General features: G+C 35.2%; 1 protein-coding gene and 1 long non-coding RNA gene across 3 annotated transcripts in view; one reads left to right on the forward strand and one right to left on the reverse strand.

Annotated features, from left to right (window-relative positions):
• Ubqn (ubiquilin) overlaps positions 1 to 24365 on the forward strand; it is a 249211-nt gene that overhangs the window by 164072 nt on the left and 60774 nt on the right. The window contains exons 10-11 of the mRNA XM_090403922.1: positions 13660 to 13799; positions 20649 to 20732. Coding sequence (XP_090260048.1) covers positions 13660 to 13799; positions 20649 to 20732 — 224 coding nt within the window. The remainder of the gene's footprint in view (positions 1 to 13659; positions 13800 to 20648; positions 20733 to 24365) is intronic.
• Positions 1 to 24365, reverse strand: part of LOC150099677 (uncharacterized) — a 128209-nt gene that overhangs the window by 44916 nt on the left and 58928 nt on the right. Inside the window, exon 3 of one of the 2 annotated variants that reach the window (XR_016549368.1) lies at positions 10044 to 11844. The exons of the other annotated variant lie outside the window; for it this stretch is intronic. This is a non-coding gene — a long non-coding RNA (uncharacterized LOC150099677). Of the gene's footprint in view, positions 1 to 10043; positions 11845 to 24365 lie in introns of those variants that run through there. 2 annotated transcript variants of the gene reach the window in all.

Consider the following 24365-nt stretch of genomic DNA (forward strand, 5'->3'; position numbering starts at 1 on the left):
AGATAATGGACATAGTTTATGTTCCTCCAGAAATATGTTGTCTGGGCTTCCTTTCTGCAAAGCAGGATAATTTGTATGAGCAAGGGATGTTGTAGACCCTAGAGTGGTCTGAATGATAGAGAGGATTTGGTAAGCAAATATGGGTAGCTGGTTTTTTATGTGCTTTGAAGGAGGTTTGTATATCATACCTTTTTTTTAGAATACATATTTTTTCTGAGGTGCTTCAAGATGTAAGGGAAGAGCAATGGAATTTTTATGTTTTGGATTTTTTTAGAGGTGGATGTGGGTATGTAGAGGGGGGGTCTGTTAATTTTGTGAATGGGAAAGCCATTAGAGAGGCTAATGGGCAGAGCAGATGGTTTCTATTTGCTGAAGTTGTGATAACACCAATTATTGCTAGAAGGTGATGTGATAATATATGTATCTTCCATTGCGGATAGGGACCCTCTTGTGTTGGCTGTTGAGGTGTGCTAAAAACATTTCCAATATATCCCAGCCATGTGGCCTAATTGGTTATCACTACTACCCTCAACATAGCAAGGATTTGTGGATTTGAGAGGGGAAAAACTTTAGGACAGTATTTTCAAAATGTTCTATGAAGTGATTGGGGGAGGGGGGAGCATGGTCGCACCTTCAATCTTTTTGTAAGTTATCCCTGTCAAATGAAATAGCTAGAGTGTATGGTAAGAGGCAATAAGGCTAATATGTCTGAGGGAAAGATCATCTGAATGAGTTCTAAGGTTTCTTTCAGTAGTATGTTAGTGAATAGGTATTCTATATCAGAACTGACCATGAGGTTAGTATCCTTGAAGATCATGTGTAATGAATATGATTTGAAATGCATAGTTTTTTGATGTGGAAGGAGGTGTGGCATGTTATGAGAGAGCTCTGTTTGGCCACTTTATAAGTGGGAGAACCAATACTGTCTACTGTGACTCTCAAGTGTTCTTTTTGTTTAAGTAATCTGAGTAGGCCTAGAATTATATTTAAGTTTTTGGACTGTTTCAGGAAGCCAGGGTACAGCTTTGTCTAACAATTTTTTGAGTGTTCTTGCATTTGGATAGGATCACTGTTAATTAAGCAGTAAGTAGATTAATCTCTGAGTAAGATAAACATTTTTCGAGCATATTCAGAGCCATTAAGTACCCTCATCTGCTTTTGTGATGATAATTTTATGGTTTTGGCATAGCTTTTTAAGTGCAGTGAGTTCTGTATGGAATATATTCCTTTCAGGAGGCTTTTCCGATTTTAAAATGTTGTCTACGTTTTGCCAGATTTGGTATTTTCTTTGTAGCTAAGGCACAGTTATGGGTAAGGTTGAGAGTGTTGATAGTCTTTCTTAAGCTGAAGAGATGGTGGGGTAATTATAGCTTTTTCTGGAGGCAAATGAGAATTTTGTATCATCATGGTTAAATTATTTAATTTTTGTATATGGTGGGCATTCACTTAAATTTTTTTTTTTGTTGTTGTACTGTCGTCATAGACATTTGAGAGAATAATCCAAAACTTAACTTTTAGCATGTTAAACTGCTTGTCCTGTAGCTCTTGAAAATAGTGAAGCTAGTGGCAATGGTAGATACGGAGAACTTTAGGAGGCCTAAACTTGGGCTTGACCCCCCCCCCCTTTTCCACTCCCCACCATTCTTTTCATGGAATGTTTTGAAAATGCTATCCTCAACTCTATCACAGTATAGCTACACTACATGCCACATTCTCCATTTGGCCACTTGGCTAGGATATGTTCGAAATGTTTTTTGCACACCTCAACAGCTAACACCCAAGGATACATTTCATCATTGAAAAGGAAAAACAATAATTGTCTGCCCTTCCTTGGCATTCTTAGCATCTACTATCCAATGGATTGTTATACTTTTCTGTCTACAAAAAAACCTACCTACACTGTATGGTAACATCCATCATCTTTCACATCACTACTGCTCAGGAAAGTATGGTTATCAAAACCTTAGCAAATAGATCTAGAACCATCTGCTCTGACCATCGCATTAACCACCCCACTGAAATTTGATCATGTCTGAGACACTTTTTTAGCCAACAACTTTCACAAAATCAACAGACCCTTTTACTCAACCACCAAACACACTATCTCCAAAATCCAGAACACAGAAAATCCATTTCCTACATGTGGGATATCTGAGAAAAAATTTTATGTTCTCTAAAAGGGCATGACATACAGACCTCGTTCAAGCCATGCCAAAAATTAGCTACCATTATCTGCCGATCAGTTTTAAACTTCTGGACATTGTTAGCATTCAAGAATGTGTGAACAGAACTATGTAAGGTGGGTTGTTCACTTAAACTGAATAGGAGAGAAAAGGTTAGTAGCAAGTGTTTGATTTAGGATAGCAGGTGAAAGATCCAGAAGAAAATCAATTAACTGGATTGATGCAGTTAATAGCCTTGGAAGAAGTTTGAATTGTAAGATCTGTCAGTATACTGGATACAAATAACAGAATAATTTAGAAAAAAATTGGAAAGGAAGTTTGAAATAATGTCACTTAGTATTCTGTACACTATATATATATAAGGAATAAATTTATACATATATATATATATATATATATATATATATATAAGGAATAAATTTATACTTGCCCCAGTATACTCATAGGGACCAAAGAAACAGTTCAAGATATATGCTGTAGTAAATATATCTTGTAGTTTTTGGGGTGGACATTACTAGCCTTTGTTATTGAATTCCAACTATATTGGAATTCAAATTGTGTGTCTCCCTATAGATGGTTATTACTATTTATCTTTATATTGGAGTCTGTCTTCTAATGAATTTGATTTTTGAAATATTATTTTGTTTCTTTTAATTGGATATCATATTCCTTTTTTTTTCTTTTTTTTTTTTTTTCTTCAATGATAAATTCACCTTTCTTTCTAAGAAGCAAAGCATTTCGGACATGTATTAAGTTTATGCCAAGGCTTAAAAGCACCCTGTAAACCATAGCTGCAGTTGTTTATTTTGCACACAATAATTTACTGCAGCATCCTCTGCGAAGGTACCTCAGAAAAGTTGACAAAGGAACATATAGATATGCATTATTCTTTTATGTTCAGTGATAATTTTATGTTGCAACCACTTTTAAATACTGTTGTCAAATGAAGACAAGAAGGAAATAATATGATCAGTGCTCCAGTTTTATGCTATATATGAATGCAATAATCTGAAAGGTGAGAAAGCAAACTACTCTTATAAACAGATAGTCTCTGCTCACTATAACAAATTGTTAAAAAGTCTTGACCAGTCTCATTAGTACAATGCTCTGCTAGAAAAAATTCACTGTAACAAATTATTCCTGTAGTTCCTACAAGTGTGCTTTAGTGAGCATCATCTCTATTTACACTAATTACAATTAACACAGTTTTAGTTTATTAGACCTATGGGAATACCAGATACTACCTGATGCTTGCACTTAAATAACATGTGCTCAGACAAAACTGATGAAGCATAGTATAAAAAAGGGTTTAAATGGCATATATGAAACTAAGTTTCTAAATCTACCTGTTCTTGTAACTGTATAATCTATTGTAATAGATGGGTGGTCTGAAAAGTTCTCTGCCTAACAATGAAAAAATGAATTTATAATTTCAAAATTATTTTTATTTTTCAACATAATCCCTTAAGACTAATATATTTATTCCAGCGATGCTCCAGTGCCATTATTCCGTCCCTGTAGTGGTTCTCAGTAAGATCTGCAAAATACTCCTCTACAGCTGCAATCACCTCTTGATTCAAAGAAAAACGCTGACCAGCAAGGAAGATTTTTAGTTTTGGGAAGAGATAGAAGTCAGAGGGAGCCAAATCTGGGGAATAGCATTGATGTTCCAACAATTCATAGTGCAGATCCCTTAATTTTCCCATTGCCAAAACACCTTTGTGGGCAGGTGCATTGTCCTGATGAAAGATGATTTTTCCTTCTGCAAACCAGACTAGACGAAAAAAATTCATGAGACATTTTTCGTCTAGTCTGGTTAAAAGATTGGAATAATATTCCCTGGTTACTGTTTTACCATTTTCAAGATAATTAATAAACAAAATGCCTTTAGCATCCCAAAACACTGATGCTATGACTTTGTCTTCTTTGGTGCTGAACAACCAGCTTTTGTCTACTGTTTTGACTGCTGTTTGGATTCTGGTGTGTACTGGTGAATCCAAGTCTCATCCATAGTAATAAATCAATGCACAAAATCAGTTTTATTCTTGTTAAAACGCTCAAAGCACTGTTCAGAGATTTTCATGTGAGTATGTTTTTGATCAGCGTGGCACCCATCTTGCACAAAGCTTTTTCATTTGCAATTCTTCATGAAAAATATATCCTACATGTTTTTTGAAATGCCTATAGTCTCAGCAATTTCACGCAATTCGATTCGCCGGTCATCCAATACCATATCGTATACTGATCAATGATTTCTGGTGTTCTTACACTTTTTGGACGTCCTTCATGTGGATCATCTTCAAGGCTGGTATGGCCACGTTTAAACTCGGCAGCCCATTTCTTAATTGTCGAAAATGAAGGAAAAGAGTGCCCATAAACTTTTATGAACTTCGAATGAATTTCTTTTGGCGTTAAACCTTCTTTTACAAAGAATTTTATAACTGCACAGTACTCGCTTTTATCCATTTAAGTGATACAGACAACACTTTGTTCTGACAGCTGTATAACAAAAAAAAAAAAAAAAAACTACTTGATAGAATGACTTGCAATTTCACATGGATGCTTATGACAGATGTACCAACTTAGAAAAAAAAAAATCTTGCCGATAGTGTTGCCATTTATGTTCGAGGCCAAGTACTTTTCAGACCACCCACATATAGTTTATAATTAGTATATAGGGTGAATGACATAACCTAAATAATACATGTTATAACATGCAAGTATTAAGTTGTGATAAAAGCTGCAGTCCAAATTTTATGATCCTTACTCTTTCAATTTAGACAAAAATTGCAAGAGTTTCATTTGTGCCTAGATGTAGGAAAGCTCAGTTGGGTCCTTATATTGCTTTATGTAATACTTCAGAATGATGATTCTAGCTGTTACCATTATGGAGTTCACTATTAGACATTCTATTTATTATTATTATATTATGATATTTCAAAACCACAATGATGTTTTAAGATTCACCAGTAATGCAAAAGTATATATAATAGTTTTGCATATTTATTAACCAAATAATGAGTTCTCTAAACCTTATTTAAAAATTTGCACAAACAAACTTCTTTTTTAAAATAATAAAAGTCATAAAATGACATGAACAGTTTTACTCAGAGTATTTTCTGTACAAATATGTTACTGTTTTTCTCTTTTGATAAGTTACCTTCTCTGATTGAAACCAGGGAAGATAAGATGTGCTTATGCCTATGATGTTCACAAAAATAAATTATTTAAGTCACATTGAGTATAACTCAGGACAAAACATAAGAGAAACCATACTTTATTCTGAAGAGTTTCAGCATGAAAACCACATAATTCTAAGATAAAACTTTTAGTTTCGCACTTCTATACTAGTTTTGTACACTTTTTTGTACTCTTCTTCAGGAGCGTTTGATACATATTAATTACATGACAAGAGCAAGAATGAAATCCATGTTTGAAAATTGTTTAACAATGAACATGTGATGGCATATGTACTGACTGGAATTATCATCCTTCAAAACATAATATGCATCATTTTCAAAAGTTGTTTGCATGAGATTCTTGATGAATGGCAGCCATAATGTAAGGCAATGCTTTGTTTTGTTGCATTGTGTATGTGTGGGTGTAGTATTTTTGAAGCTTCCTTGAATTTTCCACACAACTCTCATGTTTCATGTACAGCATTTCTACTATAGTAAAGAATGACCTTTATTAGTAGTATGATTGGCTAATCCAGATTTGTGTTTTCCTTTGTTTTTACATCTTTAACGTGTTTCTGACATGTCAATCTCTCTCTGGAGCATGAAGTTCAACTATACCTCATGTTATAACATCATTAATGTTATTTTAAAAGCAATTTTTCTTTAACAGTAGTTGACCGATTTTTGATGGCTAATTATATGTAAATATAATTATATTCATTATTTATAATATTTAGAGAGTTGGGAAGAGGAGTAAAGGAGCAAGTAATCTAAGTTATGTTACTTTTGATTGTTTATATTAATTATAGAAATTGTTCTGCTTTGTTTGAAAGACAATCAGTTGTTCAGCCAAGTATATAAGTTCCATTATAATATAATCATCATCATCCATTGTATCCCCTTCTGGATGAAGGCCTTTCCAAGATTACTCCAAAATTGTCTGTCCATGGCTCTCCTTTTTCATGTCACTCCTGCAAATCTGATGATATCATCAATCCACTATGAATTAGGTTGGTGCGGTGGTCATTTTTTCTTTTGTGGAATCCAATCCAGTACTTCTTTTGTCCATCATTGATCTTGTCTTCAAGTAAGATGCCCAGCCCATTGCCACTTCAGATGTTTCACTCTTCCTATGATGTCAGAGACTTTGGTTTGATTTCTTATCCATGTATTCCTTTTGTGATCCAGTCTTGTAATTCAAGCATGCTTCTTTCCATACTAAATTGCATTGTTCTCAATTTTTGAATTTGCTTTGCATTTAGTGTCAATATAGGAAGAATACATTTTAACAACTTTTCTCTTCAGGCATAATGGCAATTGGCTTATGAATATTGAATGTAATTTTCCAAATGCTTTCCACCCAAACATTGTGCATCTTTTAGTTTCATCCATAATATTTTGTTCCATTGATATCTGTTGTCTTAAGTATATGTAATCATTTACTTGTTTAATTTCATCATTATTGATTTCTATTATTTCTGGTTGGACATAGTTATTGAACATAACTTGGGTCTTCTTTAGGTTTATCTTTAGGCCAGCTATTTTACTAGCAATTTGGAGTTCATGAATGAGGTCTGTAATTCATGCACAGTTCAAGTAAAGATAACTATATCATCTGCAAAGTGTAAATGACTTAAATATCTTCCATTTATCTTCAGACTTTTCCCTTCCCAATCAAGAAGTTTGAATATTTCTTCTAGACATGCTGTGAATAATTTTGGAGATATTGTGTACCCTGTCTTATACCTCTCTATATTTCCACAGTAGAGATGTTTCCGTTGAAATGAATTGCTGCTATGGCATTGTTGTATGCTGATTTGATGGATCTAATGTATGGCTCCTCCACTTGTTGGTTTCGTAATGCTTTAAGTATTGCACAAGTTTTTACTGAATCAAAGGCTTTCTCATAATCAATAAAACCAAGGCATAATGATAACTGATATTCATTACACTGTTCAATAATCTGTTGCACAACTTGAATATGGTTTGTTGTACTAAAGCCACATCGAAAGCCTGCCTATTCTTTGGTTGTGCTAGGTCTAGAGCCATAAAAAGCTTATGAGGCAAGACTTTTGTAAACCACTGATAGTAGACTGATGGGTCAGTAGTTTGTCATCACCTTCTGTATCAGAATTAGGGTAGTCTTCCATGTTCTTGGTACATCGTTTTTCTTCAGACATAAAGTAAATAGTTTTGCTAAGATTTTGTAGATCATTTCTCCACCTGTTTTTAGAAGTTCAGCTATAACTCCATCCTCATCTGCAACTATTCCATTTTGCAAGCTTTGGATGCTTCACATAACTTCTAGTAGAATCTGTGGTACTTCGGCTATTTTGTAGTTGTTTTCTTCATTTAATTCTTCAATTCTGTTTTGCTATAGCATATCTATCTCTGGTTATGGTCTCATCTTGTAGTTTGACTGCAACCATCTGTTTATTGCTGTTCACCACTGCTGTGTGACTTTTTTGAGACTACGGTTGTTTTCATTGTTTGTTGCATGAATTTACAATTGAATTTCTTATTTCTTCTGTGATACATTTTCTGATCGTTTTGCTCAGTTCAGTGTATTCAATTTTATTCTGTAGGTTATTTAATTGTTTCATTTCTCTTTGTTTCTTCAGATATTTTGTCTTGTTTCTGTTCTGTGGTACCTGCTATTTCAAATGAGCATTGTAATATATATACCGTATTTGCTGGCATATAAGACGCACCCCTTTTTTTTACACATTTTTTAGGAAAAAAAATCTTTTAGACCCCTCCTGATTCTGCCAAGTTCTTATCATTTTCTCAGTTGGGGAGGCCTGAAATGCCTCTCTGCAGCCGTGTTTCCATGTTCTTTAGCATATGCAATCACACTTAGCTTGTATGCAATATTGTAGCAATGCCAACATTTTTCAGCCATAATTTGCCAAGAAATTTAGAGAAAATTTAACAGCAGAAATTTATCACCATTCACAACAACCGCGACAATTGGAAAGTTTAAACGAGCAGGAACCCAGCTGTGATCATAAATGACAACGCATGTGCATCTGCTGAACTCTACTTAACTGGAATGCTCTCACACACCACAAGAAAGCAAGAAAGAAATCGCGTAACTCGGAACAGAGAAAATTTCCAGAAATGAATGTAATAAAAAACTGAGTATCGGCGTATAAGACACACTCTGTTTTTCAGACCTATTTTCAAAGAAAAAAAAATGCGTCTTATACGCTGGCAAATACGGGGGTCCTCGAGTTACATCGGAGATCCGTTCCTACGGACCGACGTAAGGCGATTTTCGATGCAAGTCGGAATTACCATAGCCTAAGTTACCTTACCTAACCTAAAACACGCTAAAGTCATACGTATATATCAAGAAACAGAACTAAGCCATAGGAAAATGAAAGGGAGAACATAATTACTGTATAGTACAGCAAAATTACAAAAATAAAACTGTAATAAAAAAACAAACATAAAAATGAGAACAATCCCCAAAATAACAAATGAAACTGTACATTCTATACAGGTGATTAACAAAAACAAAAATGAAAACAATTCTTTACCTTTTATCCTGTGGTTGGCTTGCACACTGGAAACTCACCAGCTGCTTTATCATCACCAATAGCAGCTTTACCTTGCACCTTAAGGTCATGTAAATTACCCGAAGTCTTAAACCTCATAAACCAACCTTTACTAGCATTAAACTCTTCACCTGCACTTGTTTCCCCCCTTTCACTTTTCAATGCCTCAAACAATCTTTTCGCCTTTTCTTGACTTAACATGAGGCTAATTGGGATACGGCATTGATGCTGGTCTTCCAGCCAAAGAACAAGAAGCCTTTCCATCTCAATCATGAGCCTACTACATTTTTTCATAATTACAGTCGATTTCATGGGCGCCAATCCTTTCACGTGTTCAAGGATGCGAACTTTATCCTTGATAGTAGTCCCGACTGTGGTACGACTTAAGTTCAACTGGTGGCCAATGTTCGTTGGCGTTTCTTCCTTTTTTGCCCTTTTAATAATGTCTAATTTCCCTTCTAATGTAATGGCTTTCCTTTTCCTCGACACACTGCCATTGGAAGAGTTTGCTTTACGTTTGGGACCCATATTGAAGAGTAAAAAGTCACAAAAAAACACAAACACAAAAGTGAGAGAGCGGATGTAAACAAAGCACGCAGTACCCAAAGAATGTATGCTGGGACCCAAGCGACACCACCTCTCCCAAACAAACACTGCGGAATGGTGTATTCTTTAGCCGTGCTCATAAACAAGTTCGCCCATGACGTTTGAATTTTATGTTGCGCTGCTTCAAGTCGAAATTTATTTTTTAAATTATTTATGGGATTACCGCCGTAAAGTCGAAGCGACGCATGTCGAGGACGACGTAGGTCAAGGACCCCCTGTACGGTATATATAATATTATAATGCTTATGATATTATAACATATTTATAAATTCTATTAAGCACACTGCCATTCTAAATAAAATTCACTATGGCAAACTGTCCACTATAATGATATCTTTCCTGCAAGTACACTATAAACAAGTCAATTGTACCACACAAAGAAGGATTAATTAATACATTTAAATTGTAACAATTAACATAATATCATATTTATGTTAAGAATAATTTTTTTGAAAGAACTCCATACATTTAATGCATAACAATATACATTAATGAATAAAATGGCCCAATAATTTTAACAGTACCTTAATGGCTTCAAAGGGACATAAAATCTGAAATTAGAGGAGCTTATATTATACAAAGTTATAACTGGCAGACTAGTTATTTGTTTTTAGTATTGCATGTTATGTCATGTCCCACACAATGAAAATCCTAGAAAGGGTTCTTGATGGTAGATTGAGGAAGGAGGTGGAGATTGCAAAGGAACAATTTGGGTTCAAGCCTGGTAGATCAACAACAGATGCTATCTTTGGGTTATGGCAGTTGATGGAAAAGTATGGAGAGAAACAAAGGGAGCTAAATCTGGCATTTATTGATCTGGAGAAAGCATATGATAGAGTGCCAAGGCAAGAAGTCTGGAGGTGTTTGAGGGAGAATAAGGTGCCGGAGAAATATGTCAGGTTGTTGCGGGAAATGTACAGAAATGTGAAGACAAGTGTTCTGACCTGTCTGGGACAGACAGAAAGTTTTTGAGTAACAGTTGGCTTACATCAAGGGTCAGCATTAAGTCTGTTTCTGTTTAATATTGTGATGGAGGTGGTAACAGAGGAGGTGAGAGAAGATGTGCCTTGGACAATGTTATATGCAGATTCAAAAGAAGAAGCGGGAACTAAACTGGAAAGATGGAGAAAAGTACTGGAAGAGAGAGGTATGAGACTGAGCAGAAGTAAGACAGAGTATATGTGTTGCACAGTGGGCGATGGACAGGAGACAGATCTGGAGCTGGAAGGAAATGTCATCAGGAAGGTGAGACTTTAGATACTTAGGTTCAATAGTCGAAGAAGATGGAGATGCTGAGAAGGAAGTGGGATGCAGGACAGGATGGAAGTAGCAGAGATGAGAATGCTTAGGTGGATGTGCGGTGTGACCAGAAAGGATCGTCTGAGAAATGACTATGTCAGGGGAACAGTGAAAGTTACGAACTTAGGAGCGAAAATACAGGAGGCAAGGTTGAGATGGTTTGGTCATGTGATGAGGAGGGAGGACGAATATGAGGGAAGAAGGGTCATGCAGATGGATGTGCAAGGAAGGTAGAAGCGTGGGTGGCCAAAGAAGAGATGGAGGGAGCTGGTAGAAGAGGACTTGAGGATGAAGAACTTGGATGTGGTGACAGCCCAAGACAGGAAGGTGTGGAGGAGACTCATTATAAACAGTGACCCCCACTTAAGTGGGAGAAGCTGCAGAAGAAGAAGAAGACTGCATGTTATGTCATGTAGAATGCATTATTTGCAGACTTGTAAATCAGTGTCATAATGATGACCTAAATTTAAGCTTGAGGTGCCTTAGGTCTATAATATGATTTCGCTAACCAATACATACCATATAAATTGACTCATTATCACACTGATTTATAAATCTGCAAGGTGTCTGCAAATATTTCTGAAAACATGGGGGGGGGGATTTATTTTTAAATAACATGTTAGTTATTTAAATGCTAATTACTCAGTTATTTATATGCTAACCACTCAAGCACTGGCCTGGTTGGCCCGAGTGGTTAGCATATTTGCTCTCCAGCAGATAGGCTGCAGGTTCGAATCCCACTGTGGGCATGGATGTTTGTGATTGTCTGTGGAAATACTAGTGGTGGTGTCAGCAGTAGATACCGTTTGTTTAGCTGCAGTTAATTGAATTTGGTGGAGACGGAGAGTTGTGAAGTGAGTGCCCTCCTTCGATGAGTCTTGGGATTCCCTGGCGGTGTCACGTAATAATAATAATAATTATAATTATATGAAAATATAATTAACTTATTGAAAAATAATTCCCATGTTTCCAGACTTTTCAGACACCTTGTAGAACAGCAAGATTCAATTTTCCTTTCTGTAATTGAAAATAGTGAACAGCACTCATTATATTAGACTTATGGAATCAACAACTGTTTTGAGATAAGTTGAATAGCATTAAAATTTCCTGTTTCAACCTTTACATTAAAGCCATCTTTAGGAATATATATAGACTATCGTATTTACTCGAATATAACTCGCATTTTTTCTCCAAAATTAAAAGTTAAAAAATCGTGGTGCAAGATATATGCTGAAATTTTTTCAGGAAAAAGCTAAATTGACATTTATAATGAAAACCTCGGTATTCATTATAATTGCTCACATTATAATAAATGAATGCATTTAAATTTTAATTATCAACATTATTTACGCGATCGACCTCACCTTCATCATGCAATATATTTGAATCTTTTAGTGACAATGCCTCTATAATTAAATTAATTATTTCTGACAATCATTGTCCCAGGCTCTCAAAATCCAGTTGCACAACAGTTCTAATGATGGTCTCTTAACTTAATCTAACCCCCAAATCCAAGAAAGAAAGATGAGTAGAAGTCAATACTCTCACTCCAACATTTCCTCTACTGGTTGCTTCCATCTCTATGCATATGACTGGTGCGTATTAATAATGATTCTCTTCAACCGAATTCCAAAATATCTGAAACTGCCATAACTACATTCGCTATCTATTTCTTAAAGTTTTAAATTTTATTCTTGTGCAAGGTATATGTGAAACTTTTTAATTTCTTTTTTCGTAAAGTAAAATCAGGGGTGCGAGATATATGAGAGGGCGAGTTATATTCAAGTAAATACGGCATGTAATATCTAATATAAATTAACTTACCTAGCCTGATATTTTATAGTGGTAGTGGAGGAAATTAACAGTCACAAATTACATCACCCATTCAAAAATTCCTATTTTCAAACTCCATTGTTATTAAACTTCTTAATTAGTCTTGCACTTTGCTTGAAGTTCTGTTAATTCTTTGAGTGACTTGTAGTTATATTTAGCCTGGCATGCTTAAAAAAAATATATAAAAAAAAACTTAGCCTTTTGATGATCTTACTTATAAAGTTACCAAATTGCCAATAGCTGATTTGATCTGCATTATTTTCATTTGTAGAGTTTGATGAGCCTGAAATTAGTTTTGACTGTAGTTTGGTTTCTGTGCAATATGAGTATGTGTGTGGTTGTTGTTGTCAGAATCAAATGTGTTTACCAAATATTAGAAATTTTGAGACCATCATTCTTGTTTAAATTTATTTTCTTTGATAATTGTATTTCCAGTTGTCATAGAAGGGTATGATGACTCTGCCCCAGCTCATACAATTATCATGCTTCAAAGAAGTCTCATACAGTTAATAGTGGGAGTTTTGAAGCTTAGAGGCTTAGCTGATGGCAGTCACATAAATGTGGAAATATGTAGCTGAGGAGAGTTGCAATTCACTAAATAAGCATCTAGTGAGTTATATTTAGTGGAAGATGTGTGTTCCAGGATTGAAAGTATCAAAATAGTTAAGGCCTTCATATTAAGAGGTAGATAATTCTAATTATAATTCAGGTGAAAAAGCTGGCTTATGGTTAGTAAATCACTTTCCTTGTGTGGACACTTGTGTAATAATTATCACTTATATTTTATTTTAATGGAAGAATGTTTAGGGATAGTAGTTTTATTTAATAAGTTATATATATATATATATAATGTGGAAAAGCTTTAATGACTGTTACCGAGATATAATATTCCATAATATTCCAACCGAGTAAAAATGAATTCTCATAATATATATATATATATATATAAAACTTTGTGTGTGTGTATTCAAATAATATAAAATACTTTGAATTCCACAGGTTTATTTTCAACTCCAGGTGTACAAAGTATGATGCAGCAGCTAGTAGAGAATCCACAGTTAATGCAGGGTATGTTCACTGCTCCTTATATGCAGCAAATGCTTCAAGCATTATCAGCTAATCCTGAAATGGCATCTCAGGTAAGCAGTATAGCTGGATTTATGATGGGATTGTGCAGAAAAATTTCCTATTTAGTTTGGGGATGGATAGGCATTATTTTATTATAGTTATTTGAAAAAAATTAAAGATTTCACTTCCTTGATGCTGGAATAAAAGGTGCTGCTGGAAAAATGCTGCATTTCAAATTTGTTATACTTAGAGTTGATAGTACTATTCTATATGAGCTATACTTTTATATGGCTAGCCTGGTTGACTGAGTGGTTAAAGTAACCACCCTTCAACTAACAGGATTAGCTAGTTTGAATCTCATTACTGGCATGGGTATTTGTGATTGTCTTTAGGTAGATGGTGAACTTCATTGCCCAGTGTGAGACAACCCCCGTACTTACTTGAGATATGAAGTAACTTGAAAAAGTTTTATGTTTGGTCTTTGGAATAGGGTTTCTGAACTATGTAAAAAAATAAATAGAAAAAATTCCTCTGCCCACGGTACTCATGCACTATGGGTTTATAACCTTTTGTGGGTGAGAGACACATAAAAAAATAAATAAAATTTTCTTCTGATTTACACACATTATTTAAATCTGTTTAGCATGAAATGCATGTAGCATACAGTGTTAACCACTGATCTGTAATATATTACCGTGGGTGGGCTAAGGATATTTTTTTCTTGTTTTTATTCAGTTTTATAATTTTTTAAATATTTCTTGTTTATTTTTTGCCTGGTCTGAAAATGTAGACTAAAATGGAACTTTTTACAAGCTACTTCAGGCCTCTAGTAAGCACGTCAGTGGTCTCGCACTGGGCAACAAAATTTATTTATCACCTAAAGACGATTACAAACATCTATGCCCATGGCAAGATTCAGATCTTTTCCCATTGCAGTCATTTTCCCATGTTTTCTGTCTGGTTTGGATTTTGTTGAGACTTGAAGTAACATGTGTTTCCCTATGTCAAGTGACTAGTATGACGATAGATATCCTAGTGGTGGAGCTGCCACCTTAAGACAACTTGGCTTGCCTTTTTTTAGTAGATAGTGGAAAGAGTCACCCCCCTTGCCCTCGAATTGCTCTAATAGCACTGGGGAGAAGATGGAAACTTTAATTCCTTGTTGATATAGTAACATTGAAATCCTGTTTGTGACTGACCAAATGTTGGGAGATGTGTTACTCTCCTGTAATTATATTTTTCTTCTTCACTTGGTGGGTGACCTAGGGTGTTGCTGTAAGATTTTTATTAACCAGTGGTCTATTGTAATCTTTCTTTAGTCAGATGGAACTGAAGTATTATAGCCCTTAATTTCTGTTGTTTGTGTATACTGTTAGAGATTTTGTATGCTTTTTCTCTTGTTCATATAATTCACACACAACAGCATCCAAACATGAACTGATGTGGTGATGATCTGAAATCTACATTTTTTATACGATTTTTACTCCAGAGCTTTTCAAGATTCATTACACAGACATCAGTGGCTTGCATAACACCACTATGTGTTATGTAAACTACATATAAACCAATACATCAAATATATTAAAAAATATATTTGAGTTATTTAGCACAATTTTTACTGAAGATAGCAAATTAAATATGGGAATAAGACAGTATAATAAACAAAGCTGGTATGGCAATGAGCCAATTGAATATATTTATATCCAATTGACTGAATTTATATTCAGCCAATTGAAACAACTCTCATTGAATTTATATTCAGTGAGATTTGTTCAGGGGAAATAAACTCTCATAACTGGAGAAGTGAACAGATAACGTCAATGGCAGAATTACCTGAAAAATTAAGATAATAGGAAGAAATGACACTATTAGCATTCAACATTCAAGAATGTGTGAATGACCAGAAATAATCTAAGGTGGCTTAAACAGAGCATAACAGATATTTAATGAACAAAAGACTCAGAAGAAGGCCAGAATATGAGATCTGAAAACATTGGAGTCCTGACAAAGACTAAACTGGAAGAAAATTGTTGATAGGAAATTCGTAATAATGTAAACTTATTTATATTGTGTTATCATAGTATCTTGTGCACTCCTGGAGGATACATTGTTATTATTATTATTTATATGGTCACTCCATGGAGTCAAAAGACTCATCACAGGAGACCCACTCTATCCATTAACACAATACCTATCATACATCTTAAACCTATTCACTGTTGGGGCGCTCTCATTCACCTCTGGCAATCCATTCCACTCATTCACCATTCTCCAAGAAAAGAACCTAGTCTGCATATCTTTACTAACCACACTTTTAGACAGCTTGCAAGCTTTCCCATGTATTGAAAAATTTCTTCTGTATCAATCTTATAATGCCCCTTTAGTAACTTGACTTTACTGGAACCCACACACACCCTCAATCTATCCTCATAGGAAACATTCCACTGACCTGTCACCAAGTGGTCATATGCCTCTGAATCTTCACCACCACCTTCCTATCCCCCAAGAAATGCAGGTGACCAAATCTGTGCCCAGTAGTCAATATGTGTCTAAATCATAACCTTATAAAGAGGTATAATAACCTCCCTATCTTCACTTGTCAGTGGGCTCTTCAGCATCCAAGTAATCCTCTGAGCCATTTTGCCAACTCTTGCAATATGTCCTCTGAATTTCAAATTTCTATCCACCATCACCCCAAGATCCATAGTCTCGTCAATTTCCTCCTGTGAACTAGTACCATCAATATGATATGAAGTATGTAATCTTTTCATCCCAGAGTGCATTACCTTACATTTTACGATATTGAATTGACAATGTTTGAAAGCTGTATTTGATAATTATTATGATGCCACTAAAACTTTTATACCTCCATATTTGTGTATTTCTGATCACGTATCATCTACTCAACTGCCTTTACAAATTTTAGCTTTTTAATTGATCTTGTTTCATTTAGCAATCTTTCAAAGTAATTATTCCAGTCATCCAGCATTTATTTATCAGAAATAGAGCAAGGAATTTTGTAGATGCCTGGATAACTGAGAAGTGGAAGCTTATGCTCATGGCATTACTGAATGCATAGCAAAAGTTTTAAAACTACTGAATATTTTTGTTATCTTTCACTCGATCAGAAAAATCTCCACCTTTCTCACCTCCTAAGGACAAGCTTCCACCTCTCAGTTATCTAGGCACCCACCAAATTCCTTGTTTTTGTGGGTTATCTTATTTTAGACAAATAGGAAGATAAACATTTATTCATCTAGAAAAACACAAGTCTTATATTAAATACCATGACCCTGAAGAGTCTGGACTTGCAGAGCATGCTATTAACATTAAACATAGAGTTTATTGGAACAAGACAGGAGTCCTTCATAAAAGTCATTTCCTCATACAATGTCTTTATAAAGAAACGTGAAATCTTACTTCATTGTCCTAACTTAAACAGATCTGATAGTCTGTGTCTATCCCCTTTGTGGGAGATGTACTTTTTAAATCTGCTAATCTTTCCTATTTTATTTTGTCCATGTATATGTGTGCGTGTGTGTGTGTATGTATATATTTACTTACAGAGTAATTGACTTTAAATGACGTGTTTAAAATTATTAACTGACTTAAACACTGAGAAAAAATATAAAAGATTTAATAAGGTTTCACTACTAGTTTCATCTGAAATCCCGACTTCATCAGGTGAATACAGTATCATGGAGAAAACATCTTAAAAATATATTGTACTTTAGACAAAACAGGGTTTAGAACAAGTAGTAGTTGTGTTTGAAATTGAGTCCGAGCATTAATTCTGGCACGAAGCACTGTGTGTGTGTGAATGATATCATGAGTGTGCCAAAACTGGATTACAGCGCTATGTGAATCGGGCAGGCTGTAACTGAGATTGCAGTTTAGATGGGCAGAGTCAAGAGCTATTTCTTTGGATTCCAAGATACATCTTTCTAATTCATTGCAGCATTTATGGATGTTTGAAGTTGAGTTCCAGTCTGTTTGATGTTGTCGTCCTTCAACATTGGTATTGGCCAAGAATAAAACATGACTGGATAGGGCACTAGCATGGACTCTGTTATAAGAAATATCACATTGGTGTTCTAGTCAGAGAGAGATGGACTTTTCTGTCTGGCCATAATATGGTTTGCCGCAACTGCAAATGATTTTGTATACTCCTGGGAACTGAAGAAGGTTGTGTTTTACTTTAGGTTGACTGAGGTTAGATCAGAGTTTTGTAAAGGTGGAGAAATATGTTTTAACATTAAATTTCTTCAGGATTTTCGCCAGTTTAGGAGAAAGGGAGCTTATGTATGGTAAGGAGATGTAGGTGTTGGGTTTGAGTTATCTTCATTACTATGTTGATTACGTACACTAAGACGATTATAGATATTTTTAGGAGAGTAACCGTTATTTAAGAAAGTCCTTTTGAGGTAACTAAGTTCTTGTTGAAGTTCCTCTTCTTCTGACAACAAGGATCTTGCCCAATGAGCTAGTGTGGAAATAATTTCTAATTTCTGAGGGGGGGGGGGGGGTAGTGGTGAAACGAAGCATGTAGGTATCTATTGGTATGTGTGTTGGCTTTCTAAATATAGAAATCTTGAGACCATCTGTTGTTCTAGTAAGTTTTATATCTCGAAAAGCTAAAACATCATTAACTTCTGGTTTGGATGTGAGGTTTATATTTTGATGAAAATTGTTTAAATGATCCAGAAACATAAGTTTTCTGGGCTGTGCTCTCAAATTAGGAAAATGGTGTCCATGTAACAGCCAGATTTTGGGTTTCAGTGTCGCTGAGGAAATGGCCTTTTTCTCAAAATCTTCCAGAAAAATGTTGGCTAGCACTGGAGACAACGGGCTACCCATTGCCAAACCGCTGTTCTGTTTGTAGATCTTGTCTTCAAATAAGAAGTATCCTGAATCCACATAATGCACAAGTAAGGCGAAAATCTTTTTAGATAACTTGTTTTTTAAAAAACTAAGGACTTCCTGGGTTGGAAGTTGATAAATAGTGAGACTATGTCGAAGGTTACCATTCTGCCTGCTTCGTTAAGTTGGATGTTCTTTATCTTCGAGACAAAATCAGCTGAGTTTTTGCTATATGAAAAGGATTTTCCTGTGAGATGTTTTAAGGAGGAAGTGAGATATTTCGAGAGATTGTATGTAGGGGAGTCGATGCCTTCAACTATTGGTCTAAGAGGAGTGTTTTCTTTGTGGATCTTCGGAAAACGCGATATAAACGGAGAATAATTGGATGAAGAGAGCGGAGCGATAGGCTGATATTCCTAGATAATTCTGAGGTGGTTTTGAGGAGATTATTTGTCCGGTTATGTAGTTCTCTCGTGGGGGTCTCTTTGAAGTTCAGAGTAAGTATTACAATCTAATAATTCACAGATCTTCAGATGATAATCAGATCTATTCAGGATGACAGTGGCGTTCCCTTTGTCAGCTGGCAAAATGATGATATCTTTATTATTCTGCAGTTGAAGAATAGCTTTTCTCTCCGAACGGGAGATGTTGTCAGTGGGAGGTCTACTGTTGTTGATTGCAAATATAGCTTCTATCCTAAGTAGGTTTGCATCCTGTGTTGGTTGATTGGAAGCAGTTTTTTCTATTTTCATAAGATAAAGTTCTTTAGGAATTGATCTAGGTGAAGGGACAAAATTAAGCCCCTTGGAGAGTATATTTATTTCTGCCGTTGTAAGAATATGTGAAAATTTATTAACAACAACATTGTTAAGAGTGTGTGAAGCAATATTAGAGGATAAACGGTCTTTTCATACATTTGAGGGAATCAAATTTCCTAATCAGTTTAAATTATTATTTAAGTCGGCATTTCTGATGAAACTAGTAGTGAAACCTTATTAAATCTCTTGTATTTTTTCTCGGTGTTTAAGTCAGTTAATAATTTTAAACATATATATGTATTTTAATAGGTTAGAAAATTATTAACCTTATTTTAATAATCTTATATTAGCTGCTCAGGTGGCACTTTTTAGAATTTGTCTATTGTTTAATTTGCCATTCTTTGTTTACTGATGATGCCTGTGATACTTGGGTGAAAATTCTACATTAATAAAGTGTTTTGCATGAGTTTTCCTCCATTTTTATAATTATTTTGAAATTGCATACTATTATGAATAATGGTTTGATCACATAGTCAGAATGCATCCAGAAAGACTAGCACATCAGGCGGTTTCAGTAGACAGATGAAAGGATCACCATCCATGAGAGGTTCAACCTCTCAACCTGTCCTAATAAAAGAGACAGAGAAAAGGAGTATTATGACTTGACTTCTAGGAGTGACTGTTACAGAAAAATGGAAATAAAAATTTAACTGCAGTTAGTAGCATATTTGCACTCAAGCAGTGACATCAGTTGGTCATTTTTCATTATAGTCATAGATTTAGGTAAAGTATTTCAAAGCTGGTTGTAGTTCAGATTTCATATAAAAAGGAATGCTATGCATGTCAAACATGTTGACTTAAAAACTATCAGCACAACTTTGATCTTTTCTCTAAAACTTGATTACTGAAAAAGTGTAGAGATTTTCAGGCACTTGCGTATCTTCTCTCCCTCTCTCTCTTTTTCACAGTTATTAATAGCAGATTATTTTTTCTCCATTTGACAGTATTGTTTTGCTTTTTTTTTTATTTATAATATGTGACCATATTACATGTATAGTGAATTGTACAGTAAATTTTTGAAATAGCCTTCACACTTCACTAAAACTCTCTTAGGCATTTTCACCTAAATTTTTAAGTAGAATATAGATAATTTACTTTATTGCATGCTAAACATAGTTTTTTAATTCCAATATCAGCTGTCTTCATTTTTATTGTAAATTGTTATATTTTAATATAAGATAGCTTTTATATTGTATTCTTAAATTTCATCAAACACTAAATGCCGTCAATCTTTTATTGCAGTTAATGATTAACAACCCCCTTTTATCTGGAAATCCACAGTTGCAAGAACAGATGAGAACACTTTTACCTACATTCCTACAACAGGTTGGTAGCTTGAAGAACTTCTAATACTATTAGTTGAATTTTGGCAAACCATGGAGAAAAAAATTATTCCTTTAAATTTGGCCCCATTAAAAAATATAAAGTAAAAAAAAATAATAATTTCTTCATGTACTTCAATATCATTTATAGTAAATTTTTCCAGAATTTTTTGATATGATGTTTATACAGAAAACTACCCAAGAATATAACTATAATAATATGTTCATGATATAAGAGAGAATGAATTTACTGTGACATTGTCAGCATCCAGGAATGTGTGATATAAGTGAGGCATCCAGGAATTCCTGGATGTCTCACTTATACAGAATGGGCGAGGAAAAATTAGCAAAACAAGTGTTCTCTGCCAGGTTGGCATGAAAAAAGACCCAGAGGAAGACCAAGATATAGGTGGATTGATACAGTAAAAAGTGCCTTAGAAGATAGAAATATAAGATCTGATAATGTTGGAGTCTTGACAGGTAACAGACTGATTTGGAGGAAAATTGTAGATAGGAAGTTAGTAATGATGTAAATTTTTCATGGAGTACTATCATATCCTGTACACCCCCTTGAGGGTGCATGTCAGGAATTTGATGATGATGAATTTACTGTAGGCTTTGTAACCTCATGCTAAGCAGTTGAATCATATATCCCAATTATTTACATCAATAGCATTCTTGTCTGACTTAATGCAATGTCTTAAATTACCTTAATAGGAAAATACTTCTGCTTTGATGTCTTCTTGTAGAGGAGAGGGGCTTTGAGATATTTATGTAGCCAATACACGAGGCCCTTAGTTCCTGAGAACTAGTTGTGTCGGAACTTGAGCATACTCCTGACAGCTTCTTTCTTTCACTACGCATTATTCCCGCTTCCTATGCAGGGTCTACGTGTTACTTAGTACTAACAAGTACCACTCCCAAATAAGAAATTATGTAGTTGGGAGTGGTACTAACAAGTGGTTCTTGTTAGTACCACTCCCAACTGACCTGTCGCCTAGTCTGCTGCTGGGGGGGAGGGGGGGGATATATTTTTGGCTGTAAAAGCGTCTGTTCACAGGGCTGGTTTGCCTGTGGGATGAAAAACGCCAGATAAATGGGCGGAAAAAACCCTACTGCCTGTGCCCAAGACCGACTAACTTGGCTATGCCTGAGGAAGATCCTCAAGTTCCTTACGTCTTCGGCAGGAATCGAACCTGGGTCACTCCTTCCCCAGGCATATGGTTGCAAAGCCACTAGGCTAACTAGGAATACATACATATATATATATCCAGTCTTACAAACATAATGAGGAACCAGAAAAGAAAAATCGAGGCCTTTGTTTTTTGCCCATTGTCTTCCTACTATATCAACGATCTTATTTCATCATCATCATCATCATCAAATTCCTGCTATGTACCCTCAAGGGGTGTACAGGATATGACAGTACTACATGAAAAAATTACATCATTACTAACTTCCTATCTACAATTTTCCTCCAAATCAGTCTGTTACTTGTCAAGACTCCAACATTATCAGATCTTATATTTCTATCGTCTAAGGCACTTTGTACCGTATCAATCCACCTATATCTTGGTCTTCCTCTGGGTCGTTTTCCTGCCAACCTGGCAGAGAACACTTGTTTTGCTAATCTTTCCTCTCCCATTCTATTTAAGTGACCATACCATCTGAGATTAGCTCTGCTAACGCATTCCTGGATGCTGACAATGTCAAGTTCTTTCCTAATATCCTCATTTTTAATATGATATTGCCATTGATGCCATCTGTTCACGCCTATAATCTTTCTCAGGACTCTCATATCTGCGGTCTCTAGTCTTTGGTCAAGTGTTTTACTTCTGACCCAGCTCTCAGATCCATAAGTTAAAATTGGTTTGAACACAGTCTTGTATACAGCTAATTTAGTGTTCCGACTAATTTCTTTCTTATTCCATATGAATTTATTCAATTGACTTCCCACGATACCAGCTTTGCTGATTCTGTTGTTTATTTCTATATTTAGTTTACCATCTTCAGTAAAAATTGTGCCTAAGTAGCTGAAATGTTTTACTTGTTCCACAGGTTCTCCATTCACAACACAGTTGACATTTTCAATGATTCTGCCTATTTTCAATGTCTTTGTCTTTTTATTGCTGACCTTCATACCATATCTATTACAACAGCTATTCAATTTAGTCAGAGAATCTTGCAGACTTGTAGCGGATTTATTTAGAAGTATAACATCATCCGCATAAAGCAAAGAGCTGACATTAACATCTCCAATTTTGATATCAGGTTTAATAATACATTCCTTCATAATGTGATCCATATAGATAATGAATAACAGAGGGGATAATGTACATCCTTGTCTCACACCAGATTTAACATTAAACCATCTTCCTGTACTTCCTTCAATTCTAACTGCTGACTCACAACTCAAATGAAGACTAAGTATTGCTTGATATAATGCCCCATTGACACCATATAACTGCAGCATATTGAATAGCTTCTCTCTTGGCACCTTGTCATATGCCTTTTCCAAATCGACAAAACTTAAATACAGATCTTTGTTATATTCCCATGCTTTCTCGACTATTTGTCGTAAAGTGAAGATCTGATCCTGACAGCCTCTATTTGGCCTGAATCCAGCTTGTTCTTCACCAAGCTTTTCTTCCACAATTCTTCTCAACCGTTTCTCAAGTATACTTGCATAGATCTTGCCAGGAACACTCAGTAGGGAAATACCTCTGTAATTCTCACATTCAGTTTTATTTCCCTTTTTATATATGGGTACTATGAGAGCTCTACTCCAATCATCGGGAATTCGTCCCTCTGTCCAGGCTTTCTGAACTATGCAGTGCAGCCACTGTAAGACTCTTATACCACCATACTTCAGCATTTCTGGTCGAATATCATCTACTCCTGCTGCCTTTTTTTTCTACTTCAAGTATGGATATGTATTCCTGACTGCATGCCTGGTCAGTGTTTTTTATCACTGTGCTGTCATCACTGCTTGTTTCATTTAGCAGTTTTTCAAAGTAATTACTCCATACTTCAAGGATATCTTTTTCTCCTGTTTTCATTTCACCTTTATCATCTCTAATTCCTTTTACAGCACTCTTTCCTCCATTCCTAAGCTTCTTCAACAACCTCCAGAATATTTTGCCACCTTCTTGATATTTATTTTCTATATTCTTGCCAAAGTCCTCCCATGACTTTTGTTTAGCTAGTTTTACACACTGTTTAGCTTTCTTGCATTTGTCTGTGTATTCTGTAAGAGTACAAGCTGACTTATTTGCCAGGAACTTTTGATATGCTTTCTTCTTTTCCTTCACTGCCTCTTTAACTTCCTGTGTCCACCAGGGAGTTCTGATTTTTTTATCCTTGCACACAACCTCACCACATGCCTCTCTGGCAGAATCAATCAATGTTTCCTTCAGAGTTTGCCACTGAATCTCCAAGGTTTGATTCCTGTTCTCAAACTCTTTCATTTTCTTTTCAATAATATTTCTGTATTTTAGTCTACAGTTCACATCTGAGAGCTGCTCAACTTTTATTCGCTTTAAAACTTTCTTACATGTTATTCTTTTCAATATGAAATTCAATTTTATCCTGCTCAAGACTAAATAGTGATCACTTCCAATTTCAAATCCTCTGTACA

The sequence above is a fragment of the Typopeltis vanoorti genome, chromosome 14 (genome assembly GCF_054136105.1).
Source record: "Typopeltis vanoorti isolate ZY-2024b chromosome 14, IOZ_Tvanoo_1.0, whole genome shotgun sequence".
Lineage (NCBI taxonomy): Eukaryota > Metazoa > Arthropoda > Arachnida > Uropygi > Thelyphonidae > Typopeltis > Typopeltis vanoorti.